At 42.4% G+C, this 11248-nt stretch overlaps 1 protein-coding gene across 1 annotated transcript in view; it reads left to right on the top strand.

Annotated features, from left to right (window-relative positions):
• Positions 1–10872, top strand: part of LOC119728056 (EH domain-containing protein 1-like) — a 37238-nt gene extending 26366 nt beyond the window's left edge. The window contains exons 4-10 of the mRNA XM_038200135.1: positions 713–853; positions 2033–2295; positions 2778–2920; positions 4540–4711; positions 6468–6580; positions 9678–9762; positions 10226–10872. Coding sequence (XP_038056063.1) covers positions 713–853; positions 2033–2295; positions 2778–2920; positions 4540–4711; positions 6468–6580; positions 9678–9762; positions 10226–10282 — 974 coding nt within the window. The 3' untranslated portion in view covers positions 10283–10872. The remainder of the gene's footprint in view (positions 1–712; positions 854–2032; positions 2296–2777; positions 2921–4539; positions 4712–6467; positions 6581–9677; positions 9763–10225) is intronic.
• Positions 10873–11248: the final 376 nt, after the last annotated feature.

Genomic DNA, 11248 nt, shown 5'->3' on the forward strand with positions numbered 1-11248 from the left:
ACAATCCTGTCCAGAGATAGAGTACATTGAAGAAAGGTTATAAATTCCAAGCTGGTCTGATTTGTGAAATCACACATACCTAATGAAAGGTTTGAATTCAGTACAGGTGAAAGTATTTGTGGATCACAAAGAAGGACATGTGTGGCAGGATTAGGCTTACATAATCCTTTAGTCAACAATCAATGTTATTAGTCAATAATTCATGATGCCTTGAAACAATGATAGTCCAGTTATTAAATTTAAGTGATACTTATCATCAGTTGTTTCAAAGAATGTTTTGTTCTGGGTTAATTGTCTTCAATGCATACCTACATTGTACATAACTGGTCGTTGTGTTAAGGTCATTGAATCAGACCAACCCACTTCAGAAGGGCTTCACAAAACTTGTCATAACTTTTGAACCAAAAGTCCAAATTCCACCAAACAAAATCATCTTGTCAAAGATGAAATTATGGACAATCAAATCCTTATCAAATTAGGCACACCAGTAGCATAATTTTCTCAGAAAAAAATCGCTTTGAATCCTGCGTTTTTATTGACACACGCTGTATATATAAACAATATATATAAAACGAGAATTAAATAAACAGGGAAAAAGTTGGGGGGAAAAGGCCATTAATTACATAATTCAAACAAGTACACGTTGAGTCACTCTAGAGCAATCCTGTATTCAAGTCTGGCCTTCTTTGTTTTTCTGACTCGCTGCTTGCAGGCGTGGTGGAATACCTGACGACGGAGATCAGCACGTCCAAGCAGAAGCGTTTCAGTCTGGTCACCTTCGTGGACACGCCGGGCCTTGTGGACGGCGACATGAAGTACCCATTTGACGTGGACAAGGCTATCATCTGGCTGGGTAAGTAATGTCGAGTAATCTAGTGGGGAAGGCCACTGATCAAATGCCTGACCTCCAGTCATATGGCGCGACAACTAGGAGAATGTTCCAGTAAGGACTAGTGGTCAACTTGGAGTTGATTCATGATATGCTTTATATCCCAATGTCTTTAGTGGCTCTGCTAACCACAAAATTCCATGCTTACTATCACCATTTTGTGCTAATAGCACAAGCAGAAAAATTCTGTGCATACCCTGTATGCACAGAATTCTTAATAAAGGATGTACGCATACGCAGAAGCCAAAAATCCTCGCTAATCCTTGAAATAAGCTTACCGTAAGTACAGAATTTTCTGCGACTGTAAGCAGGGACTTTTCGCTAACGGTAAGCAGAGCTATGAAATTGGGGCCTGGCCATCACCATGGTCCTGGATCCATGATCGGTCGCAAGTCAATCCCAAGGCAATCCTAAGGCAATCACAAGGCAATCACAAGTCGAACACAAGTCGATCGCAAGTCAATCGCAAGTCAATCTCAAGGCAATCACAAGTCAATCACAAGGTAATCACAAGTCGATCACAAGTCAATCACAAGTCACAAGTCAACCACAATCAAAGGCAAACGCAAGGCAATCTCAAGGCAATCACAAGGCAATCTCAAGGCAATCACAAGGCAATCACAAGGCAATCACAGTTCATCACAAGTTGACCACAAGTCAATCGCAAGTCAATCACAAGGCAGTCACAAGGCAGTCACAAGGCAATCACAAGGCAATCACAAGGCAATCACAGTTCATCACAAGTTGACCACAAGTCTTCAAATACCTCGTCAAAAATCATCCGGCCTCAAGACAAGTGACCAGCTACATGTATCTTAATTGACTGCAAGAAAGACATGTAATTTGTTATTGCTCGTCCTCTGGAATTTTATGACAAAACTTGTGATTAAACTTGTGATTAGACTTTCGATTAACTTGTAACTGATCTGTGATCGACTGGTTACTGACGTTTGACTGACTTGTGACCAATTTATATTTACTTGTGATTCACTTGTGATAAACTTGTGATCAACTTGTGGTTGACTAAAATGCTTTAAAAACGAAAGAACCCGAGTGTATACAGCAGAAGGAACTTGTCAATGAAAAGATTTTGAATCTGATGTTCAGTTAGTCATGATTCATATCCCCCGTTTAATCCTCCAGGCAACTTAGCGGACCTCATCTTCGTCTTCTTCGACCCCATCGGCCAGGCCCTGTGCAAGCGCACCCTCAACCTGGTGGAGAGGCTGAACGAGACCCACGCCGACCGCATGAAGTTCTACCTCAGCAAAGCCGACGAGGCTGGCCACGAGAGCGACCGGCAGCGGGTGCTGATGCAGATTGTCCAGGAGCTGTGCAAGCGCCCCGGCCTGAACCGGACCGGCTTTGACATGCCGACCATCTACGTTCCTCAGAGCTCCAGCAAAGTAGGGGTTCTTTTGTTATTACCTAAAATTGTTAATCACGTTGACGTTTTAACCAGTTCGCACCGGACGCCATGATAACACGCACTGGCCGGCGATTAAGATGTCAAGATTGCCTCGACTCGCCTCCGGGTGACGTCTAAACATGCTAATCCCTCGTGCTTTTGTACACACACACACAAAGTCCATGTGGACTGTAGAGGCGGACCGTTGTGCCTGGCCTACTGTTGTACAATTCACGCTCCAGTGCGCACCCCGGAGTATTGAAACATATGAGGTTTCGGCAAGAACTATCGTACAAATACCGTTGAAATCACTCTTGCAAATCAGTGTTTGGCTGTATATCAGAAGTTGGCTGGGAAATTTTGCCTTTTCAAAATTTTAAAATTTTCGCAAAAATATACAAAAATATCCGTCTCGAAAGACGTTAAGGGCTATCATTTTGGTAATTCTGTGTCTACTCTTTGTCTTTTTGTCTCGCTCAGAGCCGCTGTGTCAACCAGATTGAGACGGTGTGTGTCCACATTGAAAAGACCATCAACCAGACCATTCAGAACACACTCAACGCACTGGAGAAAGACTGCGAGAACATCGCATTTCTGATTGGAGAGAAGCTAGAACTGGACAGGTGTGGGCAAATAATACATTAATAACAATTATAATAACAGGTGTTTAAGGGTCACAAGCTCTTCAGATAAACTATGTGGAAGACAGTCCTTTGTCATTGTCCTGAGACGCACCGTTGAAAATTTCTGTTAGTAGTTTTGTTTTTTATTCGGCGAAGTGCACGCAAGCGTTGACACGACGCACACGCGCGCAGCCTCTATAATTCATCGGATCAGTGCACGACATCGCGCAGCTGCAATCGGCTCAGTGAGAACGTGTCTCGGACGCTGAATTCAGACCCAATTCAAAACATGATTCAGCAACTTTTGATTTGAAATTGAGATCCTAGAATGCTGTTTTTCTCGGAATATACAGCTGAACCTGAGCTGAAACTTCATCATGTTAGTTGTTCAGTACCCTTCTTAAGATTTTGAGCGCTTTTGTTGCTTCAAACGAACAAAATGCACAAATTACAAATGATGGACTATATCTTTAATACCCCTGCATATTTGGCCGGGAAAAATATTCCATAAACCGTCTAGGCTCTCTGAGAAGTACACAGTTTGATGCTGCGTCGGGCAGATTTTTAGACCCAACATCCATCTGCACATTCTCGTCTCCACAGGTACCCATTTTACTCCTGGGTGGGGAGAAGCAATGAGTGTAAAATGTCTTGCCTGAGGACACACACACACCATAGTCCCCACAGGCTGGGCTCGGACCCAGAATTTGCAGAGTTACCCACCCGATTTTGATGGTGGGGAATTGAAACAATGCTGTTTTGGCTACTGATGTGCAGTATGGCATGCAAAGCTGCTTATTTAATAAATTAGTCTTTTACCACCCCAAACGGCCCTGCCTGTTACTCCCTGTGCCTTTCAAAGCCTACCCAGTACATGGTTGTGTGGATACATCACAGAATAAATGCAATGTAATGAAAATGCAATTCACTTGTGCTACTTATTTTTGTTGGTCTGGGCAGCTCAATGTCCCCCATGATGGATTAGGAGAATGATGATACTTATTTTTCACATCTTATTTTCACATTCTGCAGACCCGCGGAGTGAAGGCGCCATTCCACATGCATGTTTTCCGTTGCGTATATGTTGCGTTCACGATGCGTTTTGCGTGCATGATTTACCTTACCAGATACATGAAGTGTGCCCAATGAATTAGGTTAGCAACGTAGGAAAAAGAAAATGCACAAAGAATTCGGTTAGCAACAGAAATGGCAAGCCGTCAAAACCAAACGCGTCTATTGATTGCAGCTGCAGCTTATTAAAAGTAAAAGAATTCATTCCAATAAAAAAAATCTTCTAATTGCAGTTGATCCAACATTTTGATTACAACGCGGTAATGGTAGGGGGATATTGTGCTTGTGTATGCATCAAAATCGCTCATGGAGCGATTGAAACGGACGATCCGACTGCCAATCAGAACGGACACGTAACATATACGTACACATGAAAAAGGACATGAATTATATTATGAAGTCAAGTTTTGTGTCCATAAAAATAAAACACATGTGCGTAACAAACCAAAAACCCTGCATATGGAAAGGCGCCTTTAGGCATGTGTGTACAATATGTTCTTTCAATTGAGCTAATCATTTCATTTCCTTGTGTTTTCTTGCATCCTTAGGGTATCCAATTCTTACAATCTTCGGGCCCGAGGTAAGGGCTTCATCTTCTTCCTACTAGGCCTCCTCCTGCCAGCTGTGCTGCTCGTCAACTTCCTCGCCAGCAACGTCTCCAAGGACATCTTGGTTTCCACGCTGGGAGAGGGCGGAGCTGAGACGTTAAATCTCTACTTGGTAAATTGGTCTTTTAATGAGAGAGGGCCGTTGGTTTTTATGTTCCTGTTTTGAGTGGGCTCAAAATATTTTTGGGGGGCGGTCAAAATATAATCTGATGATATCCAAAATCTAAGGGGAAAGTAAGGAAGAGCTTAATAACTAAATGGCAACTAAAAGCCTGTGTACGCATTCGCGTGCCCATTGTCAATGGTCTGGTAATAAGCCACTAGAGCAACTAAGAAGTGTAGTCGTTTTTATGAATGAGAAATTTATCAAACCGCAGAATTGTGTATAAGAAATGTACAAAGAGGTTGGCTGCACACTATCTACAGCTGTATAAATGCATGTGTGGCGTGTTTTGTGTACCAAAGTACAAATGTTTAGAATGCTTTCATTGGCCCAAAATGTGTCCACAGAACCGATGATTCACTCTCAGTCTTCAACTTGTTATGAATCTTAACAGCGAAGTAATGAACATAACGAATCTATTTGTAGATAAGGTGTTGGTGGCAAACTCCCCCAAACTGGGGTAGTCGAGACCATCATAAGTCCAGTCACAAACAAATCGCAAGTCCATCACAAGTCCAGTCATAAGTCCAGTCATAAGTCCAGTCACAAGTCCAGTCACAAATAAATCGCAAGTCCAGTCACAAGTCCAGTCACAAGTCCAGTCAGGAGTCCAGTCACGAGTCCAGTCACAAGTCCATCACAAGTCCAGTCACAAGTAAATCACAAGTCCAGTCATAAGTCCAGTCACAAGTCCAGTCACGAGTCCAGTCACGAGTCCAGTCACGAGTCCAGTCACGAGTCCAGTCACAAGTCCAGTCACATGTCCAGTCACAAGTCCAGTCACAAGTCCAGTCACATGTCCTGTCACAAGTCCAGTCACAAGTCCAGTCACAAGTCCAGTCACATGTCCAGCCACAAGTCCAGTCACAAGTCCAGTCACATGTCCTGTCACAAGTCCATCACAAGTCCAGTCACAAGTCCATCACAAATCCAGTCACAAGTCCATCACAAGTCCAGTCACAAGTCCAGTCACATGTCCAGTCGCATGTCCAGTCGCATGTCCAGTCGCAAGTCCAGTGGCAAGTCCAGTCGCAAGTCCAGTCGCAAGTCCAGTCACAAGTCCAGTCACAAGTCCAGTCAGGAGTCCAGTCACGAGTCCAGTCACAAGTCCATCACAAGTCCAGTCACAAGTAAATCACAAGTCCAGTCATAAGTCCAGTCACAAGTCCAGTCACGAGTCCAGTCACGAGTCCAGTCACGAGTCCAGTCACGAGTCCAGTCACAAGTCCAGTCACATGTCCAGTCACAAGTCCAGTCACAAGTCCAGTCACATGTCCTGTCACAAGTCCAGTCACAAGTCCAGTCACAAGTCCAGTCACAAGTCCAGCCACAAGTCCAGTCACAAGTCCAGTCACATGTCCTGTCACAAGTCCATCACAAGTCCAGTCACAAGTCCATCACAAATCCAGTCACAAGTCCATCACAAGTCCAGTCACAAGTCCAGTCACATGTCCAGTCACATGTCCAGTCGCATGTCCAGTCGCAAGTCCAGTCGCAAGTCCAGTCGCAAGTCCAGTCGCAAGTCCAGTCACAAGTCCAGTCACAAGTAACAGTGGATGAACAGTAACAAAGGAATGCCTTTGTCCAAGCTCATGTGAATAGCTTGTGATTTGAATTTGAACTTGTGATGGGCTTTGAGGGACTTCGGATGGACTCAACTACATCCCTGCTGATGCCAATCCTCTCTTTATCTTTTCTCGAACAGCGTCCAGTCGGTTCCATGTGGGAATCTATACCTAGGGACTACCATCTCTACGCTCTTATTGGACTCATAGTGTTCTCCCTTCTCCTGCTTGTGCTGGCTAAATGGTCAACAAGGTTGGTATTTTGTCTCATTTTCAAAACAAAATTCTGTCAATTACAGATAGACTGTGATTTTGTAACACTTATTTATATCATCAATGCACAGGTCCACAGACACTGTAGCTCGGAAACAAAACAAACCTAAATGTCAGTTCGGGCTCGACACAAAAACAGGGGTGTGAAATCTCAGCTTTAAAGCTGATTTCAGCTGTTTTTGTTTTGGATTTCAGCTTTTTTCCCTCACTTGCTGTTTACAAAAGTATAGGAGATTTCCAAAGTTCAGTTTTTTTACACCTTTTTCAGCTGTTTTCAGCTATTTTTATCAGTGGTCACTCACACCCCTGACAAAAAGCAAATGCAAATTAGTGATGTCACAGCAATTCTTCGAGCTGCGATTTTCAAAAAAGTTAACACATTTGAACTCGGCCGAATCACAGCGAATGATTCCCGACCTCAAATTGGGATTTGCATGAAGTATGAACTGGCTTTTAAGAGGACATGAAATGTTCAGTTAAAGAAATGGGGCAAAAAAATAGGAATGACTTTCCCACAAAAAAAAAAAAATCGGGCCGGGGACTGAAAAATCCAATATACCTGTCTGGGAAGGACTCATAACTGATTCACAAATTTGAAATGCATGGAAAGAACCACTGTGTCAAGCTGACTCCCCTAAGATTTGTGCAATTGCTAATTGGCAAGAGAAATTGTTCGCCATGCAGCTTACCACTAGGAAACTTTTGTCACAGTTTGAAACCTGTTCTCAAATAAGCCAGCTCGGTATTCCAACTGCACATGTGCACATTAAGATTGGGCGGCTTTTTTTTTTCGATAAAAAATTAATCGTATGCGTGCAAAAGCATAGTGGGGTACCAGCAAAATTGAAGATATCATCGTGTTCTGAAGTGTAACATTGTGCAAAAACAAACTTTGGACAGCGAAGTGTTTTGAGTGTCTTGTGTGTCCAAACTTTTGTGCGAATGAAAGTTCCATCTCTTTTTGATTGCACCAAAAAAAAATGCACAGAATGCAGATTTGGTTACCACGTCCCCCATGGCCTTGTGTGCATTTATCTGCCTCGGTTTTCCCGAAAGAAAAAATGTCGAATCTAGCTGTGCACCAGACTATTTTGGAAAAACCGAACTGGCTTACTCCATCCGTTTCCCAATAATATACTGATGCAGAGATGCCACTTTTCCGGTTTTAACCGGAATTCCGGTTTTAAAAAAAAATCTCACAAAATTCCGGTTTTTCCGGCCGTCAAATTAACCAGAAAAAGAGAAGAAAAACTGTGGAAATGCGTTGATTTTTACCTCGATTTAGTACATTTAGGCGCACGCATGGCACAACGTTGTTCCTTGAAGTAGTCTTAAAAACAGTCTTTGTGTATGTTGTTGCCGAGCCTGCATGCGATACAAGCGGCCAACGTACTTAATTGCACGCGGTATATAACAGCGCGTCGTGCGTGCCTCACCGCGTGCGGGCGTGTTGTGTGCTAAGCACACGTAGCATTCAGCCTGGAAATCAACTCTATCATTTCAGCTATCGGTGGTTTCCGATCGCAGTGATATATGTGAAATACAAAAAAATGCGGGTACCAACCATGTTTTCGTTGAGCGCATTGCGTGCAAGGGATCATGTCACCGACAGCAGTGTTGTGGAATCATGCATGTTTCGTGTCAAATATTACGTTAGAAATTCGGGTAGGCAGAATAAATATTAGGAATATGGAAAAAGTCAAAGTGATTGAACAAACCGACAGCTTTATTAAAGGCCATAGAAGCAACATAAAAAAATAAACAGAACTTGGCTTGGCTACAAGATAAAGATGACAACGGGGACTTTGTGTCGACACGGAGTGGCTTTTTCACACACATACAAAAGTCCGTTTTTTTCAAGCAGCCGTTCTGGGTTTTTTTCAAGCAGACCCAGTTCCGTTTTTTTCAAGCAGACCCTGTGGCAAATTTGATTTCAGAGCATATTTTGTACCTCTGCCCGTATTTCAAATCGAACCTTTTTGGTCTCTTTGATAGTCCTGCGCCTCATGGTAGTTTGTAATGTAACCTTGTCTGGGAAGGTGATAACCTCTGAAATTTCTGCTCTCTTGATCACATTTGTTGGTGTTTTTGTTTTGTTTCTCATTGTCTCGTATTTTGTGGGCGGGGGAGGTTCTTATCAAATGACTAGATCGGTTATTAGTAGAATTGATTGGAAGTTTTACTATCGGAACGGTTGTCTGGAATAAAGGGCATTGGCATTTGTGGTCAGAAACCTTTGTGGATTTCAGTAAAAACGAACAAATATATTTGAACTACTTGAGTTTCTTAACTTCTAGGGTTCGATATTACCCAATCAAGTTGATGCGGTCGGGAGGCACGCTTGGAATTTCTTGGGTCAAAGTACCAAAGTTTCAAAAACTATTTTGTCGTGTCCATGCAACAAGGTCGTACATGTATCTCTTAAAATGGCGCGTGACGTCGGGTGCGTGAAATGCGAGTTTTCAACGTGGAAAGGTCGTATCTCGTTTAAAATAACCCGGATGTACACACAAAGTCAATGGAAGTTGCGATACCCGAGATACGACTTTGTTGCAGAATGGAGTTACGACCTTGTTGCACTGACGCCGACGATTTGATTCATCTTGTTGGAAGTGTCCTTTAACTCCTTGGCGGCCTGACGGCACTTGCTGGGGACCAGCTGCAAGTTCAGGATAAATAAAACAAATCCAGTCTTGGAATACGACTAGTAGAGTACAACCATTTCAGCATGTGATCACGAACTCCCAAATCAATGCAGGGAAAGAATGATGCCACTTTTTCTTCACATATCATCTCAATAAAGGCCAGTAATTGCAACAATGTTAAAAACATGTTAATCTGGGACTGAGAATCATTTCAAATTTTGTTAGGAAATACTTTAAAAAAATTCTTGACTCTCCATAGACTTTGTAAACAACCGCTGAAGTAGCGTCTGGATACTACATTCTTTCCCAATGCAGTCTGGACTTGTAGATGTCTCCTTCCCCCACAAGTCCACTTACTCATGTGTTCCGATTCCAATAATTTTTTTGTTTTTTTGACATTTACAAGCTTGTTTTCCTATTATCCATTGGTAGGCTGAAGCCGACATTGAATCGGAAACAGAAGCGAGTGCTGAATGAACAGAAGGACTTCGTCCAAAACCATGTCAGGGCAACTAAGGTAAGAAGCAGTGTGATTGTTAAGCTGAGATAACTTTTTAACCGACCAATCTTTGCTAGGATGTAACCTCTGCAAAATCCTTCGTTTACGTTATTTCTTGAATGTAGTCCTTGGAGGGGTGACCACTTGCCTCAATCCTTCTAAATTCTCTGGCAGTGACTGTCAACATGTTGAGGCAGAGCCAGTGACATCCTGGAGCAGTGCAGAGGATTTCAAGTAAAATATTTATGTAGACCTAAATTTGATTAACATCACAAGGTCGGGCCCAAGACCTTGACACAGTGCATCCTCCAAAATCAGCAACAGTTTTGCCATGTAGCCTCAATCCTGCAAAATCCTTTATTTTGCAAAAGGAATTTTGGAGGATTTTGGAAGGTTAGGGTTCAAGACCATAGGACATCACAAGTCAGCGTCATCAACTTTGAATGTTTTTATATTAGTTTTTTTTTTATCTTTGTCGCAGGAAAAGCTGTACTCCGAGTATCTACAGCAGAGTGTTGCTGCCCATGACCTCAATTGACCCCTTCTGATGACCTCTGACCTGACCCGGCCCAACCCAGTTCGGCAGGGCAGGAGCCTGCTGACAATCTGAAGAATTTATTGCTGGTTTATCTGATGGTAGAAAGTGTATCTCTATTTTGGATTAAAAAAATCTTTTGTATGAGACTATTTTTACTGGACGGCGTGCAGGTTACATGTTTTTTCATTGTTTTTTTTCCTAGGTTAGTTATCTTTTGCATTGAAAAATGATGAAATGTTTTGGTAGTTTGAACAATTTTAGTGATTCAGTTTAATTCAGGGTTTAAAAAGTTGAGTTGAGTATATTAATAGTTATATAAATTCCCTCCTCTCTCAGTGACAATCTGTAGGGAGCTGCCCTATATGTCAAAATCTATCAGGTGACAGGTTTTAACAGATCTGTAAACTGGTCTTATTTCGATACAATTCGGGAGATTTACAATGCAGTGCTTTGCCATGGAGAGTTCATTTTCCAAATTTACGGTCGACAAAACATGGCCCATTTGAATGAGTTTAATCCATAGGGGTGTCTGGTAGTTGATGACCAGCCTGTACAAAAGCTATTGAGAGAGGTAGGGTTAGGTTTTTTGACAGATTGTGATAGTATACAAATATGGAATGCTTCGAGTGGTGTAGTAAAACTAGCCTCCCGAAGTGATCCATGGACATTCCATTTTCCCGAGGCGAAGCCGGGGGAAAAAAGAATGCTCCATGGATCACCTCGGGAGGCTAGTTTTACTTTACAACGAGATAAAACATACAATATTTGTTTTATAACACTTCACCCACAGATTCTGCATGGTTTCAATATTTTAAATTATTTGAATCTGAACACGGTTAAAATTAACTTCAATTTCAATATTAAATTGGTGGGAATTGTATTCCTCTCTTCCAAACCACCCCTTCACGAAATGTTTGAACCTAACTCTTTGGCGCACTCTCCTTGGAACAATACACGCAACGCTCA

Source organism: Patiria miniata, unplaced genomic scaffold, assembly GCF_015706575.1.
Source record: "Patiria miniata isolate m_02_andy unplaced genomic scaffold, ASM1570657v1 HiC_scaffold_1, whole genome shotgun sequence".
Taxonomy (NCBI): Eukaryota; Metazoa; Echinodermata; class Asteroidea; order Valvatida; family Asterinidae; genus Patiria; species Patiria miniata.